The sequence below is a fragment of the Sitodiplosis mosellana genome, unplaced genomic scaffold (genome assembly GCF_009176505.1).
Source record: "Sitodiplosis mosellana isolate CC-2019 unplaced genomic scaffold, AAFC_SMos_1.0 Smas_scaffold_6197, whole genome shotgun sequence".
NCBI lineage: Eukaryota > Metazoa > Arthropoda > Insecta > Diptera > Cecidomyiidae > Sitodiplosis > Sitodiplosis mosellana.
Window position 1 is genome coordinate 2,450,634 of NW_022601438.1, and position 18,567 is coordinate 2,469,200.

The following is an 18,567-nucleotide window of genomic DNA, read 5'->3' on the forward strand; positions in this document are numbered from 1 at the left end:
ACTTTTAATGCCAAAAGAAAAATACAAAAAAGCGCTTAACTTTGACTAGCATAGCATACGTAGAAAGTATTGCATAAAAATGATTCATTGACACGGTTCAAGTGTAGTTGTATAAGGCACTATTTTCAAGGTACACGATTGCAAACGCAGCACTTTCATTTGCTTATTTCTTTGAAGTCGTTCATAGTTCGTGGCCTTCGAAATAGCAAAGAATTCTTCCATATAGCAAAATCGAATATGATGACCCAAAAGCATTCAAATAGCTATCAAAATTGCATTTTCATTTTCAAGACACCATGCATTGAAGGTTATTTCGTAGACCATTTTGATATAACCTAAGCGAAATGAATCAAACGCAACAAATTAACAAAATACAATAATTTATTTTTCAAATAATTTCCACTCATTTTTTTACAAAAAAAAAAAAAATTTCATCGAAGGAAATTTAATTTAAATAAAACAAAATATATGTATCAATATGTGATGCCAATAGACCGAAATGTTCAATATATCTAATTCAAATGTTAAAAAAAAAATCTGAGCCATTTCTCTCTTTCGATAACAAAGCTGCTCCGTAACGTTTTTGTTTCTCATGATTTCAAAAGCAAAAAAATGATTGATTCTGCATTTTCCCATCTCCAAATTAATTCTTCAGTTACAATTCCATTTGATTCCGTATGAGGATAAATATTAAATTTGAATTGATCAACTAAATTATAATATGGCATCTTAAATCTAAAATTAGAAAAAAAAATCAGCAAAGAGATTTCCCAAGAATTGCTTTTTGTAGTAAATGTGATGAATTATGTATATACAAAATATTGCTGTTGATTAATAATACACACAGGTAGCATTTGCCCGCATAAATACTGTGTCATTTTGTCAGAGTGTGGGGGGTTCACTTTTCGCAGTTCAACGTGGTTTTTATGTTGTCGCTTGATTGGTTTTGAAACAGTGTGTCGAATCGAATCATCAAACACACGATGATATATCTATTGTAACTAAATTTTGTGCTCAAATGATTGTTCTAGTTAATTGCAAAGGCACTGCGCGGGACTTTAATATTTACGTTAAATATTTCTCGAACTCAAAAAAAGAAGAAAATAACGGGAAGAAACCGATAAACGATCGGGATGAGCGAATGCAACAAAAGTTGAACAATTTTTTCGTTCTTTTTTTAAAACTAATTCGGAAGACTAAACAACAAGGGAGAAAAATGAGTGCATATTTGTTCAGCTCATAGTAAGCTGTGTGATCACTGCCGTTTTGTAAAATAAATTATTATCTCATTTCTTTTTTTTTTTGATATGATTAGAATTGTTTGTTGTTAAATTATTATTCATGATTTAATGTTTGCCATAATATATTTCGTTCCAATACTTATGTGTGTTGTTAAGAAAGATAAGTCGGGAAAAAAACACATCAATTGAGCCGGAATTCTGGTTTGTTTCTTTTTTTCTGTCTGTTGGCACTTAAACGTGCCGGATATTTCATTAGCTGCATTAATCTTGGCCGATTACAGTACAGCCATTTCACATTCTTCGTTTATTTGATTTTACAATTGACTCGTTCCCTTTGATTTGTTAAGTGATTAGAAATGTTGCTCATCGTCAAAATGATATGTTCCATTCGTTCGACGAAATCACATTTTCTATAATTCTATTAATTTTGGATCTCATCTCTCTCTCTCTCTCTCTCTCTTTCTCTCTCTCTCTCTCTCTCTATCTCTCTCTCCGTTTTACTCTATCAAAAAAAATTCTGCGATTAAACTTCAAATATATTTACATAATAATTTCAACCGAAATGTCGATTTGCATTCTACAAACTGGTTTCAAATCCTGACGTCATCATTTTGTTCAATCTGAGTGACAATTTACGAGTAAACCGTATTCAATCTTGATAGTTTCATTCGATATTCACCGCACAATTTATCTACACTTAGTATATTGGGTGATTAGTGAGGATTTTGTTTCAATTTTTTTTTCTTTGTTGTTGTTCCTGTTGTTGTATATTATTCAGTACGTGAATACATTAATTCAATGGAGAAAAAAGTCTATTCATTGAGCACATCGTTTTGGAGACGAAACGATGACACGTTCGGTGCCCTTCTCTTGATCCTCTTTGAAGTACACCTTCATGATGACAATGTCGCCGGTGCTTAGCGTTTGACAGCCTGCGTCTAATTTCACATTTGAGCCCTGCGTAAAGCAATGGACCATTTTTAATTGCACATCAAATGGGGTTTATGTATAAAATATCAAAATAATTATGTTTTTGTATGAATTTTACCAGCACATGATTGTTGGTTGCGTTGAGGTTAATGTTGCGCTGATTGTTCATCTGGACTTTGTTGTTCTGACAATTGCATAGGCAGCATCTGTTCGAGAATTTAAAAAAAAAAATGTAATTAATTTGTTTAAGAATAGTTTTTCTTTCTGAATTTTGACTCACCGTTTCGGCTCCGTTTTGATGAATTGAAAACTGTCGTAGGAACTGCTTGAGTTGGATTGCGTATCGGTTAGGTTTGGAAGAGTTGTGATCACCTGTACAGAAGAAAATTTGAACTGAAAAATAAGTATACAATGCTTTAAATCAGGTATTGCATTCGATTACGTACCGGATCGCTAGGCAACAGTGTTGCTGCGGACAAGATTGCTTCTAATTTATCGATTCGTTCGATACGGTCCATTGTTTTGTCGGACAAAATTTCGTCCATAAGCTGCATCGATTCGGTCAAACTGGGTGGCTCTGAGTTGCGCGGAGAGAATGTTGTTGGCCCTGGTAACGAATTATCTGATGGAACACTGTCTAAACTTGGATATTCTTGATCAACCGTGTCTGGTTCGACGTCATCTTCCGAATCGCTGTTTGAACTATGGGGCAAATAGTTATTTTTTCAATGGTTTTTCTTTTGGTTTTTTAATTGGAAATAAACTCTTACCGATCTTGGCCAATGCTTTCGAGCTTCTCCAACTTTCTGGCCACCTTGTGTGAACCTCGCAATTTTTCTTTCTCCTCTTCCGTCAAATCCAGATACCTACATATAAAGTGAAATTATTTTAATGAACGCGATCAAAAGCATTAGAACAAATGTCATCGAAATGACCGCCAAAAATCCCTACCGTAGAAGACGAATTTCGCGATTGCTCAATACAATGTTCTTGTTCGATTGACTCAATTTTTGTTTCAGATCAGCGACCTCTGTGCCAAGTTTGCGTTGCTTCTTTCGTGATCGCACCTCGCTTGGTTTGATCAGCATCAGTATTTGTTCAGTACACAATTCCGACAGTAAGCCTTTAAATTCCGGTTTAATTGCCCTGAAAATGAATTGAAAGATAGTATCAAGTTTAAAGGAAGAATTCAAAGAGGGGAGAAAGAAAAGGAATTCGAGGGAAAGAAAGGAAGGAAGAAGCGCAGCCGAATGTGTTTACTTACTCTGACATTTTGGCATAGAGTTGCTCATTGATGAGAACAAGCACATCGACGGCTGCATAAAGTAGCATGTCTCTGGACAATGGTCGCCGAGACCAGTACTTTTGATCGCGTCGATAAATATTCTTGAGTTGATCTTTCATCGGATTCTTTGGTGCGTTATAAATCTCACACAACGTATTCAATGAAACATTTTTCACTTTGTACACCTGCTTGTTTTGTTCTTGGTACTGAAGCAAAGCGTGGGCAGACTGCGATAATGAAAAAGAAATAGGATTAATTAGTGCCAATAGACAATCGAAGAATATTCAATCAAAGATAAAATATGAACAGAATTAACTTGAGATGAATTTAATTGTCGAATGAGATGAAAAGCTAGTTTTTCTTCGAAACAAATGAAAAACAGAACAATTACCTGCGTGTCGAAGACATTCCGAAGTAATACTTTGAATTGTACAAACAGATTGACCGAATCATTGCGACAGTCATGAATGATTTTGATCACATTATCGTTTTCGAGCAATGCTTTCAAGCCACCCTCAGTCATAATGTTTGGACACTGTAGCACATCAAAAATGAATGCTTCGCCTCGCACGGTGCCAATTTCGACCAGCGTTAGTTCTCCCTTGAGTCCCAAATTGATACCCTCACAATCGACCGAAATCACAACCGGTTCATCCTTGGTGGCCGACTTTGCGATCGCTTCGGTCACAAATTGACTCTCATTAACCGTGGCAATGACTCGTGTGTTCTGCAATACTTTAATTTTCCACGTATCACCGATAAACATATTGTTGGCACTGTTGTCGCTCGCACTTTTCACCGGGCTCGGTGTCAACTGTGACCCAGTCGTGTTCGTTGTTGCTGCTGCTGCTGTTGTTGTCGTATTGGCATTGGCCACGGTATTTGCATTGTTTGTTTGATTAGTCAAGTGCACGCTAATGGCAGTGTTTTGCTTGTCTTTTTCGTTTTCGGCCAGCGTTTTGATGACCAGATTGTTGATGCGCTGTTTGAGTGACTGGTTCTTGTTGCCCGCAAAATTGGCTCGATCGTTTGGTGTGGCTGTGGCTGTGGCTGGTGGTATTGGTGACATGGCTGGACTACGATTCGATAGCGGTGACGATGTATCGGAAATCTGTGTCAATGAATTCGGTTCGGATGTTGACAACAGTGTGTTGTTGGCGCTTTTCGGGCAGTTATTTTCGCACAAATTCTCCATTTTTATATCGAACTCCGGAATGTAACTGTCGAAGCCGCTGTTTGGCTCACTCTTGTTATTGTTATTGTTATTATTGTTAGTGGACACATTGTTATTGATGCCACCGCTGCCGCCATTTGTCGTCACTTTCACATTCGAGACGGGTTCGTTAAGCTTAAAATCACCGACAGTTGTACCACGAGACACCGGCGATTGGGTACGTTGCTGCGTGGATGGTGTCAATGCGGCCGATGTATAGTTATTGTTCAGACAATCTTTGGCGCGGGCCGTTTGTTGCTGAATGTGCAGATCCGATAGAACCGGCTTTTGTAGCAATGTGACTAGATTCGACTGAATGTGAAAACAATTCGAGAACAATTTCAGAAATGTGCTCAAATCACACGGCGTTTTGAACATCGAGAACCATTGCTCTTGCGGAAATGTCGCGGTGACTAAATGGAATAGCTGATCGACAAGAATCGGACCTTTTGGAATATTTGAATGCAATTCGAATTAGTACAAAATTAAAAATTGTGCACAAATAATAAAATATCAAGTGAAAAAATCGGAAAAAAATCATCTTTGAAATTCCATAAATTTGATCTTATATTTCATTACTATGAATTTTTTTTCTGCAGTACTAAACTAATTCAGAACAAACCTTTCGATTCGATGCATGACGCAAAGAAATCCAACATTTGTTGTGTGGCCACCGTATCGATCGATGGTTGTGGTAAATGGAGACGTTCCGATAGTGGAAGTTCTTGTAAATCATCACAGCCAACCAAGACAACACATTCGTCAATGATTTGAAATGTGTCGGTATGCTTGCTCAAAAACTCCGTAAACTCTTTGATATGCTGACCTAAAATCCATTCAACAAAACAAATCATCCGAATTAGTTTTTAACAATACTTTCGATTCCAGACCGAATTTTTTCGTTAAACATTTGATGTAGCGCACATAAAAATACCCAAAAATTAATACTCAATATTTCGACGTGCTAGAAGAGAGAAGTGAAAAGAAAATCTACCTGAGATGTGTCGAATTTGTGGTGATGCTTGACTTCGATGACCGAGAAGACTTTTGATTGGAACTTCTGTGCCGATGCCATACTGCAGTAATTTGTGCTTGAAATAATCCTTTGATTCTTGTATGTAGTCACGAGTGCCGCCGCCAAGCATATCACTCGACGCGGATTTCTCAAACGAATTTACTAAGACATGGTCACCATCGATAACGAAAATCGCCGGATACTGAGCAAGGAACTTCTTTAAACCTGTACCAGAAAAAAGAGAGAACACAAAATTCGATTCCGGTTAAATTCATTTGTTGAATGTGGGTGATTCAAGTCGATGTGGTGGATGAACCGTTTGCCAAATGAAACCACATAATTGATATTTATTTCCCCATTGTGGGATAAAGACCAATGCAACACGGTGTACATGTATATTTCATATGAGAATACCGCAAATTTGCACACACACACACACATGATTCGTGTACTAAATATATTTACTTTATTATCTGGTAAACGCACACACTCCAATGCCAACTGTAATCATGTGAGTACAATAAACGTGCCCTATAATAGCAGTGTCAAATATTATTGGCAAACATCATAAATCTATTGACGAAATTGATCACCAGAGACCCGTTTGCCTTCGATGTAGGATCTTAGGAAACGGACGACAATGACATGCCACAATCAGATTTAGATGAATTTTCTTTTCAATCCCCCTCTCATGTGCTCAAGCCTGCCTCATTGATGGGGTTCTATTTCGTTCTGTGCTATTGCATTGGAACATCTTGTATCACACAAACAACCCTTGTGCTAGTAGCGCGCCCGGGATAAGCATAAGAAGCAAAGGGATAAAAGACAAGGTAATATTGAATAATTCAATATCAATGCATGCTGTGGTGGAACATCACCATTTCAGCGGGATTTTTCGTTCATTAATTTGGGATGATAGGCTCCTCGGTGGCGCACTGCTAAAGTTTGTCTCGATAACGAAAATTGGATAATTTTCGGTTTTATTTTTATTTTGTCGATAGAATGCACACCTGATCATCGTTCTATGAAAAAAGTTTAATTAAGACTATCGACTCTTTCAAATTTATGGCCTCAAACAAAAAAAAAAGAAGAAAAAAATACAGCAACGAGCGTCACACAACGCTGGATTTAGCTAATTAAGGTATTTCATATCGTTGAACACCTTTATCGTTACCACTTATTCGCTGGTGTGATGCAATGAAATCAACGGCAAACCTTTCGATGGATATATACATATAAGTCGAAGAAAGTACTTCGATAGCATATATTTTGTATTGGCAATAAGAAATTCGATATTAAGACACAACAAGTTCCTCGTTACGCTTATGAGTATCGAAAGAGCCAAGTGTCATTTAACATTTGGTACATAGCTTTTTTTACTTTTTTTTAAAAACTTTTTCAATTTTCTGTGCAGAATCTTTTGAGTAAGTTCTTATTTAATTCATTTTTCCAATCGCTTAAAAATACAAATCCAATAAACCGAAGCTCTCAAAATAAGCAAACAATCGATTTCAAACGGTTTCAAAATTCAGTTAACTCGGCAGTTGCTTCGGATTAAAATACATATTGATAATTGTGGTGTTGCCATTAATCCGACGGGTGGAAGCAATTCCGTATTTCTGTACTGAAACTATAGAAATGTATGTTCATCATTCTGGCCCTCTACAACTGTTTTTGAGAACTAACATCGGCATTTTTTTAAGTAATACGTTCTTTCATTTGTTTGGCTATAATTTCTATTATATTCGATTTGGTTACCGATATGTGATTTTTACGTTTAAATAAGTTATTTAAAATAAATCTGAATACATTTGAAATTTGCTGCCCCTTTTATAACTCATTGATTTCAGTCCTAAAAATCAGTTAATTTTCACTAGTTGCTATCTTGTTTTGTAAACAATGTGTACAACATGAACTGTCAACGGCTGACAAGTGTCGTGTATTGAATATGACAGAATGCTTCAAAATTAAGTCGATAGAGGGCCAGAAGTTCGAACTGTCGCTTCCACCCGTCGCATTAATCGGTTTTACAATATAAATCAAAACTTTGTTTAATTGATTTTCCATATTGTCGTGGAAAAAATACAATAAGTTTCCATTTGAACCACACCATAAAGAAATTCTCCTCAAGTGACACTGAACAAAATGAATAATTGGTCGTTTTTCGTATAAATCATGGAATTCACTCTAGAATTATTTCTTCCCCAATGCAAAGCAAACTCTCGCTACTGCTGTGCACTCAAACTCAATCAACTTATTAAATCCATTTAATTTAAGCAATCGCATCACAACACTGAGGCGATTATGTGGAACCAACCGAACAAACGACCGGTTGCAATACTAACGAATGAGTGGAGGAGACGAAAAACTTTTAGTAAAATTGAATGCCTCACGGCATAATCTCAGTGGAATTGGTGGTATATTTATCTTCCATTGCTTCTCTGCTTCATTGCAAGCGCGATGAAACGAGCCGACAATTTTTCAATGTCGCACTCAAAGATAAATTGTGCAAGTGTCTATGTGTGTCGATTCAATTTTTCGCGTAACGAAATTCAGTGATGGGGTTGTTGCATCTCACCAATACTTTTTTTTGTCTTGTTCGATACTGAAAATTCTTATGCTCTATCATTTTCATCTGTGTGCTCAAAGTAGAAGAAGAAAAAAATATGCCGATAAAACGCTTCAAACTCTGGCGCCCGATTTCTACTCTTTTTTTTTTCTACTCATCGATTGATTTGAACGTGTTCATGTATCCAGCTTGAAGTGAACAACCATTGAACTATCTCCCGTATCGAATGCTAAATAAATGATGCCATTTATGGTTTTACGAACGAAGGGAGACACAAATTTAAGCAGAAAGTTTTTAGTCAATGAGTGGATGTGACATAATATCGAGAGATTTGGTCTTTCGGAAGGGGGAGAGGGAGTTGTGGTTTGCGTGTGTTATCGAAATTGTGCGGTTGAATATTATTTCCTAATTTCCGAAACGAGCGAGAGAAGCACATTATCATCGACTGCAACAGCATGAAAATCGACCGAGAGAGCGATAGAGGGAGAGAAAGAGAGAAAGAAAGCGAACTAAAAGCAAATTCCACATAAATACGAAAATTATATTTATTCATTTTCGTTAATAATTGAGTGGGATCTGTATCGTGTTGTGTAACACGTTGGTGTCGTGCCATTTTTCGGCTAAAATGGCACAAGGAATAAAGCCGAGCAAAATATGCTTGATATTCGAACTGTCTGTTTGTGCACGATGAGAGAGCACTACCCATATTCTATACATCCCATGTGCTCGTCGTATTTATTTCGGTTGTGCATGTTTAGAGAAAATCACATGCAACATCGCTGCTCTCACTCCCTTCCTCCACCTCTTTGTCTCCTTTTCTCTCTTTCTCTCTCTCTCTCTCTCTCTCTCTCTCGCTCTCTCTCTCTTGTCCATGCAACATCCCAGCGAATAAATTGTGTTGTCCAAAGACACTTTCGTCGTCGGTTAAATAAAAATAATTTTATTGAAGTGTCCCAGTACAGAAGAGGGCAAATCACACAGGGAATTTGTATTGCCGTGAACCACGCCATGGCTATACACACCGTATCTCTGCCGTTTGGTGGTTTTAATTCACAAAAATTCTTGTCGCACAAGTGCTACGGATTTTTTTCTATTAGTATAAATGTTTGATTTAGATTGAAACAGCCCATTCGTTCCGAAATAAACAGTGAAAATAATGCGAGCGACAATTCTTTCATGATTTTGACAAATTGCGCTTTTAATTGCGTCTGTGGGAATTTCTGATTGTCTAGCACGAATTGTAATGAATTTCCCAAACAAAAATGAATAAAACCACCATAAATCCATGAATAAATGAAGATAAAACGAAATACACAACGCTTTTAAAGTAATTCGGAAAAATAGACCGCTTTTAAAAGCTACATGTGCTCTCGACATTTATTCACACTTACCTATACGGCACACTTCTCCAGTGGCAAATAGTGTAAGTGAAAAGCGAGAACACTTTGACTTTCCAGCAATTACACTGAAAGCTAAAATGAAACAGAAAAATACAAGAGAAATGGTAACAGCAACAACCCCATCTCCATTTTCTAAGATAGCATGTCAATGGTGCACGCACACACACACACACACACACACACACACACACGTACAATTGCTAAATGTTTATATTGCTGAACCGAAATGCAAAAACGACATTCCACATATATATAAAATACACGATACGTAGGAAAAAATCAACAAATGGAAAGAAAAATCCAAAAACGTAACATCAATAGTAGGTAGTCGCACGATGCACGTATGCTCAAAATGGGACGACGGTAAATACCAAATACAGAAAGTCAAAAAAAAAATATAAACATGTATATGCACGCCAAGACGATCAGCCGCCAAGAAAGCAAGCGAAACACAAGACGAACAAAATTCACACACTTCAACTCAAGACTCAAACTGAGAGCGAGAGAGAGAGAGAGAGAGAGAGAGAAAGCCACACATAAAACCGACTGAGAAGATATTTACGAAATAGACATAAAATAAATAAATAAATATCCCTTGCATATAGTGTCGTAATTTTTATTTTGCGAACCGCGCCACGAATGCGGCATGAATAGAGAATATCTCTTGTAGAGCGAGTACAAGTTTATATGTTGAAAAGTGGAAAAAATTTCGCTGTGAACATGGAAGGAGGAGGTGGTGGTGCTGCTGTGGTTCGACCGACGAAGACCAAGGTAAAACCACCAAAATTTAATCGAAGTAACGACGAAAAAAGGAAAAACAGTCACACAAACAAACAACAACAACAACAAAACCAATTCAATACCGCAACTCAGGTCATCATATCATACCACTTCGTAGAAACGAAAGAGAGAGAATTTTTCTTTTACCCCAGTCGATACTAAAACACAGTCCAAACAAACAAAAATATTTTAGCGTCGAATTCTTAATTTTCATACTTTTGGGCTTTCATTGGTGTATTTTTGCTATTTTCTACAAATAAGAAATTGAATCTAAGGCTGAACTGCTTTTTTGTGGGCACAAATAAATTCATACCTATATGAAGACGTTTACTAATCAAATTTGGTCCGAAAAAATAGCAAATGACGTAGACAAAAACAAGAAAAAGTAGTTAAAAGATAATGTCTAACAATCAATATGACGTTAAATAGAGCGATTTACGCACCCCCTTACACACATCAAACACAATGTGCGTTTGGTGCTTGCCTCAACAATCAAATTGACATCTATGGCGATTTCGATTGCTGGGCGACTATTCGGTTCGTTCCGCATAAGTGCCGACCGAATCGATGTAAAATGACTCGTTGCCGCCGCACACACAAACGCACACTTATCGATGAACAACGAAATTTTCAGTTTGAACAGCAACATCAACAGCACAGATAACATGCCAAATCAGCGGCATTCTATGATAAATTAACAGCTGCTCAAGTTAACCGAAATTCCATATCAATATAACAACAATAAAGCCGTACAATGAAGTCTTTGATTTGGATCCATATCTATGAAATGGTTGTAAGCCAACGCGCGATTATGTCCAGATCGATTTTGTCGAGTCAATATGCCAACGATGTGAAAAACTAATTGTGTATTAAAATTCAATGTAAGACATGGAAAAATCACAAAAAGAACATTCTCTCATGCGTTTTTGTGTCGCCGGTTTTGTCGCTGCCTGCAAATGGACGATGCGACGGTATATGTGTGTGTGTATGTGGTTTTGCAATTCATGTTTCGTGTCTATTGGCATGCTGGAAACTTTGATTGATTTTTTATTCACGCAACATAAAAATGGAAACCGAAATATTTTCAAAACAAAAGCTATAAAGAGGGAAAAAATAAATCAACATATTGCGTGGAATGTCATTTAACGACATTCCATGCGCTAGAGTCAGCTCCATAAACATAAGAAACAATATACGTAATACAAAGGGGTACATTTTTTGGGAAATATTTTCCAATTCATTCAAACACTTATTGGATCAGTGTAATATCGACGGGCTGTCGCTAAATCAGATGGATATTCAAATCTTGGATCGATTTTGGTTTTTCAGACTACGTCAACTTGTGTCACAAGGAAGTTGACAGGAGAAAAAAATATTTGAAACGATAAACGAATTACTCTTAATCGAATAGAAAGAAAGAAATTGATATAAGGGTGACAATTTTTGCAAGGAGAATTGGGAAAATGTGAAAAACATGGGAAAATTGATGTAAACTCATTGAGGAACAATCACACAAGACAAATTGTTCTCAAAACCACACATGTTCATGAATAAGGTTTACTCGGCGAAGTATTTTAACTTTTTTTCAAAGGGTTTGTCATCTTCTGAGACGACCGAAGCGATTGACTGTCAAGCATGAATTAACGAACATTTAATGGAGATTCAGCATGATGGAATGTAGTACACATTCATTTTATCAGCATTAAATACATTGTTTTACCTTTCAAAATCGATTTAAATTGTGGGCCAAATAATAAAAGAAACGCGTATTTCACTTCCCTAAATCCCTTGTTTATTATATCATTCATCGTGTTAATAAACTCTCTCTCTCTCTTTCTCCCGCGCGCGTCTTCTGTGGAATCTATAAATATGCCGTATAATTTATTATTATTATTTATTACTACAGTTCATGTTTGTACAACTGGGAATTTGTTATAGAGTGCGCGAGCGGTCTTTATAACGCCGTTCGGAGCGCAAGTTGGCTTCGATTATTGAAATTGATTTGGTTTTGAGTACATACCACCCGACCACCGACGACAACGACGACGATAACGTCGGAAAAGAAGTCAGAAATTCGTCAATGAAAAAAAAAGAGCAGAAACATAAACAAATTTATGTGTTTGTGTTTATGTGCTTTAATTTAAATGCCCTGAAAATGATGTTTGTGGCATTAACCTGTTTTGTGTTTTTTGGCTTACACGTCTTCGTGTTTGCATTCATTTTTTACGGTACATATCATTTTGGTGCGTCGCATTTTTTCCCTCTTCTGTTTCAGTAATCAGACATTTTGAACCTTATTTCGTTGCATTTGTTTCTCATTCCAGTAATAGCAAAGCATTGCTCATTCTTTCCTCCAGCTATGGATTCTAAGCAAAGCAAATGTATCACCCCCTCAATCAATTTAATTTCTGGATCAAGTGCACTCGAGAAAAATGTACGTGTTACATACACGTTCATTTCTATGGTTTGTTTTTTTTTTGCTTGCATTTGAACTAAACGAAACGGATAAATAAACATGGCATAATTAAAATCGTGTTGGCTGTGTGTGTTTGGAAACGGTTGAATGGGAATAGTATCGAGAAGAAGGGCAAAAACGCAACTGTCAAAAGAAATATTCCACACAGTGTGAGCGATTGTGTGTGTTGTTGTCTGTGTGGAAATATGACGAAAAATCACGTGGCAATACAAAAAAGTAGCTACCAAATGAGAATAAACACAAATTGTTGAGGTTGTTTTGTTTCCCTTTGAACAACTTATTCAATTTCTATAGCAAAACCACAATTAACTTCATACACTCTTTTTTTGCCAACCCATTTTTTTTTTTCGTTGAACGGCAATTTGAAAGATTTTAGCATAATTTTCCGATATTTTTTTCATTTCAGTTGGAAATTATTTGTAGAAGTTGGCATGGCAACAAATTACTTTTATTGACTTGCAGCGAAAATGTGTGTTCGGTGTCATGGTTGTTGATTTGAAAAATGCGATAACAGAAACAAAAAAATAATGGCAAAGAAAAGGAACAATAAAAAGCATATCATCGAGCACTCACCTGATTGACTGCCGCCAGCTATTTGACGCATTTCTTTTGTGAATCCTTTTGAACCGAACTGACACGATAGATCGTGCAAGGTGCGTGGCTCACCGCGTTCCATTAATCGTTCCAGAAAAAATAGCAACGTCAAATTCCGGGCAGTTTCATATTCCATGGTCTCCATGACGCCGAGCAGCGAATATCAGAATTTGTTTCGACGAAGTGCGAAATTGAATCAATTCAACGAACAAATCGTTTCGTTGTTTATTGCTTATCGTGTGGTCGTTGCTCTCCCGTGGATGATCAATCTTTCTTACTTTGCTTCTTCAATTATATACAGAATATTTGAGTAAATCGGCTCGAAACAACCGAACACAACAATAATTTGATCACTTGATGTCGGTGTAATCTCGTCCCGAAGGATTTCAATCACAATCAATAAGCCACTCGCGTTTGGACCACAAAAAATTACGATGTTAGCACAACCACTATAGAGGAAAAAGAAAAACAATTATTGACTTTGCTTATCCAATCGAAAGATTCTTTCCAGGTTTTTAACAGTTATTTTCGTCTTGTTTTCGGTTTGTATTTCGCTGATGAAAAGAAGAAACGATGTAAACACAGTGACAACCGCACGCAAACTGTTTTGATTGTATGAAATGCCAAGAATGGTACGAGGCTGACAGATACGAGAGTCGGCTCTCCGTTTTGGATGCATATATATACACACACCGAATTGAAATGTGTGGCAAAAACAACAACAACAAAAAACTATACACAATGAAGCATGGTCGGTCGTTTGGTGTCTGTCTTACATACAACGAGGGGAAAAAATCATCGCAGACGATTCGATTTGAAAGACATTCGGAATCGAAATGTACGTCGACAGGAAACAGATGAACTCGTTGCAAGTGATGCTGTGTGTTTGCGACACAGTCCGTCTCTCTCTTTCACACACACGTACACTACACGCAGACACAAACACCATTCAAAACCACACGAACAGGTGAATGCGTTAGAATGTCTGTGGCATAAGCACGACGAGAATGAATCAACAACAAAGTGACAACAACGGCACTGAAACAGAAGACGATCGGATAGTAGCAACAGCAGCAGCAACAAAATGAGCAGATTAAAGTACCGAATGGTGTTTCGTAACGTTATCATTCGTATTGAATCGCAGCGTGAGATTATGAAATGGCCACCGTTTGGTCGATGGTAGTTTTATTTCAAAATTGAATAGCAGTGCGGCATTGGCACATTTGTTCGGGGATGCCCAAATGATCTTAACTGCATTTCACATAATTGGCACTTCTTGATCATCGTCGAGAAATCAAAAACAAATACATGTCGATTTACGCACTTGATCTACTTAATAATAGTGCATTTTGTGTTCCGTGTTTCGATCGAAATACGCATTTGATTGAACAATTTTCGTATTGCAAGTTATCTTTGTTGGTGAATCAAAACCTCGTTCTTTCTCTATCCCCCTAATGTGTTCATTATTGCGATTCTCTTTCGATTGCGTTGCGCCTATTATGTTCAATTCATTTACTCTCTTTTACCACACACACACACAAACACACAAACACACACACACACACACACACACACACACACACACACAGACACACACAGACACATTCGTTTTGTGCGTGCCTATTTTGTGTGCTCAAGCGCTCGTAGTTTATTTCGTCGCAAACGCTCCATTGGATTGGTCTAGCGGAGGCCGATTGCGCACATTGTAAATGCACATCTTCATTTGATTGATACAATTTCTTCTGCGCTGTGTGTCTCGTTTAAGCTGTTCACACATCGCTGTGCAATAAACGAACACAAAAAATGGGTTATCGAACAATATTGTTTTGATTGAATTCGCGCAATGCCGTTCGGTTTGGTTCGATGTGCTGCAGATTTGTTGCTTCTTTGATTTTGATTTTTGCCTGGCTTGTAATTTATTGCTCTTATTCTGCTGAAACAACTACTTAATTATTATTTGCCGAGTTGCTCTTCGTCGCTTCTGTAATAGTTTTCTACAGAAATGTTTTCTATTTTATTCGTTTCTTGTTTATTGATTGAGAAGAAGAAAAAAATGCACACACATACACACACACCGAAATACGTGTTGTGGGCTGATGAAAAAAGCGGTTCAATCCATCGAATTTCAACGAGATTCAAGAAGCAATTGAGTGGATATTCACAGTGTGAGCATGTTCGGGAATTACAAATGAAAAAGAAAAGAAAGCGCAAATATTTGCGCGTGTGGATTTTGTTGGCTGATTTGGGATTTGGCGTTTCTCTCTCTCTCTCTATCTCTCTGTGTGTGTGTAGAAGAAGAAAATGCGTCGTTGTTTTTTCAATGCGGTTGAGATTGCATGTGACAACTGTCATTGCTTTGATGATAGTTAATAAGTCATTTCGCTGCACCTCTCTAATAATGACGAGATTTTTTTTTCTTTCGCTTTGACTGATTTATACGTACACTTGATTCGCTGGCATGTGATAGATAAACACGCACCTCGAACGGTCGACTCAACATTCTTAACGCATAATTTGAATTTTATTCGTTTGAACTGAGAAGCGGAAAAGAAAAATCGTTTCATTGCATTTGCTTTCTATGCGTATGCGTAATAGTGCGAACTCGTTTGATTAAGTGTGTGAAATCAGTAACAAGCAGCCAACAACAGCAGCAGCAGCAACAGCGCAAACGGAGAGGAAACGGTAAATACCAAACTTGAAAAATGTGGTAACGCTCACACTCACGCAATATGCAAGAGACACACATTCGATAGCCATCAACCAGCCAACCAACCGTGCAATTTGTGAAAATGAGACAGAGCCAGCCAAATGGTCAGCGAAAAACGAACAAAAGAGCGAGAATAAAATATGTGAAACCGATTATCATGCGACCAATTTTAAATAATGTATTATGAATGGGTCGTAATGCGAAGGCGATAGAGCGGCGAAAGAAATTCATATTTATTTTCTTCTTCTTTCGTATGAAAATAGATAACAAAGGCAAAGAAAAATCCACGGAAATATTTTTCGCACATATGTATTATAAAGACAACGATGACGACTAGATGAAGAAAAAATAAGACTATCAATTGAGTTATACATATTATCTAAAGGCCATTGATGAAATCAACAATAACAGTATGTGAGAGAGAAGAAACAAAAAATTATATATAGCAACGAGGAGAAGAAACGAAGAAGAAGGGAAAAAAATGGAATGGTATTTCACCATTTGCTTGAACAACACACATGCAACCATCAATGATCACACACGGCAAGGTGTGCGAAATATAGGTATGTATGCGGGGCGGGCGAGTGTGTATGAATCGGTTAGCGGTGCAATCAAGTGGATGTTGATCTAATAAAGCAGCGAAAGAAGAAGAAAAAAAAAGTACAACGTTAGCAAATAGACGGCATTCCAAATCTAATCATCTGTGCCAATAAATAGGATGCGTAATTGTATGTTTTTGCACACGGGCAAGTGCGGCCACTCTCATTGTAGTGGTGCGAATGAAGAAGAAGAAGAAAAATTAGTCAAAATGAATTCTTTGTGTTTTAAATTGTGAAGCAGCAGCAGCGGCCAAAACATGCGATCGTTGCAAAATGCTATTTTATATTCACAAAGTAATTTTTGTTTTGCACCCGTTTACGTTATATATTTTCTTTTTTCGTATGTTTCATTTCACATTTCATTTGTGTGCATCGACGATTTTTGTGTATGCGATTTGGGATATGCGATCGAGAGAGATATTTAAGTGTTGTGCGAATCGCGAAGCAATGAATGAAGAAAAAAACTTGCGCGATGCACATCGAATGCGGCTTCTAAATCCAAGTCAGCTGAGCACTTTCAAACTTCACAATGATCAATACGCAATATACTCTTTTTTTTTATCTATGCATAACAAATAGAACATATTACAATCGGATCGCTTTTTTTGGAATAATTCAACTTTGATCTTTGACGTTTCTCAGAGTAGAGATAGAGAAAACCAAGTTGGCGTGTGTCTGTAAACACTTGGCTGTGATCAATGAAGCGATGTGATTGAGAAATTTTCGCCTAATCATGAACGAATGATATCGTCGAATTCCGAAGCACTTGTTACTTGTTTTACGTAAAAACGATCAAAAACTGCATCGTGTGAATTTATCACCGATTACATTCAATGAAATACCGTAAAAATAATCCGATTACAAAGACCACGTCGATAATTTTGTGTGTTTGGAATCACTGATTCTGATTGAAAACAAGACGAAAAACTGGATGATGGATAAAATAACATCACATATACACACGCACACGTACAGGTTCACGCACACACCACGGCTTAAAATTCTCAAACTGTGAAATTCTTTCGATGATTTTTGAACTTCTCCGAACAATATAAATTTTTTTTCGTTGTTTTTTGTTATAAATGAATCACTGTCCAGCAATTTCGAACAAAAAAACCACTAAAATACCAAAACTCAAAAAAAGCAAAAATTCCGTGGAAACTGATTGTAAATACTAATAACAAAAATGAGTTTTTTTTGCTATCCTCTATTGAAATTTTGAGTTGTTCGCTTAAACATCCGCCATATTGAATAGTTGACAAGCGAATGAAATCGGTATTTCTTCTAATGGAATAATAATAGTAGCACTTAAATAAAACTGAACCGAGTGTATTGTTTTGCGTGCATATGTATGCTCGACGACGGTGGCTGGTGTGTGAGACACAGAGCAGTGAGCGAGTGAGTGAGTAGCGTGTTGAATACAATCGGAACCGATTTAGTTTTAACGATTATGTTGTTTTATGTGCCTCATGATTGAGTCGTTCGCTCTCTCTTGCTCGCTCGCACCCACCAAAATACCCAATGTTTCTGTATCGGTGCGAGCAATACACAGAGCCTCGAGCACATGACACGATCGTTATGACACTTGTGTGTATCGTCGTGTGTGTTGTATTTTTTTCTTCTGCAAGTGTGTTCGTTTTCGTTTTACCTGTTCATTTACCAGCTGTGTGCATTGATTCCATCACGCACGATTCACAATCACTGGATTGATTGTTGTTGTTGTTGTTGTTGTTTTTTCGGTTCCAACTGACAAACGAT

The 18,567-nt window shown here is 37.1% G+C and overlaps 1 protein-coding gene across 6 annotated transcripts; it reads right to left on the minus strand.

Moving 5' to 3' along the window:
* Positions 1 to 363: 363 nt before the first annotated feature.
* LOC129577220 (uncharacterized) lies at positions 364 to 18,383 on the minus strand. 6 transcript variants are annotated; one of them, XR_008688984.1, is made up of 13 exons: positions 17,777 to 18,335; positions 13,483 to 13,952; positions 5,664 to 5,909; positions 5,292 to 5,495; positions 3,848 to 5,115; positions 3,436 to 3,683; positions 3,123 to 3,317; positions 2,942 to 3,037; positions 2,618 to 2,873; positions 2,452 to 2,543; positions 2,290 to 2,377; positions 1,786 to 2,198; positions 364 to 735 (listed from the first exon to the last, which is right to left on the minus strand). XR_008688984.1 is itself a non-coding variant. In XM_055463869.1 (12 exons), exons 2-12 carry the CDS (start codon positions 13,646 to 13,648, stop codon positions 2,058 to 2,060), a joined length of 3,000 nt encoding a protein of 999 aa, XP_055319844.1. In that variant the 5' UTR covers positions 13,649 to 13,952; positions 17,783 to 18,383; the 3' UTR covers positions 364 to 2,057. The 6 variants fall into 6 exon arrangements, 4 of the variants coding, with proteins under 4 accessions (XP_055319844.1, XP_055319841.1, XP_055319843.1 ...); XR_008688983.1 differs by having other exon boundaries at positions 17,783 to 18,324; XM_055463869.1 differs by having other exon boundaries at positions 364 to 2,198; positions 17,783 to 18,383.
* Between the last annotated feature and the right edge of the window lie 184 nt (positions 18,384 to 18,567).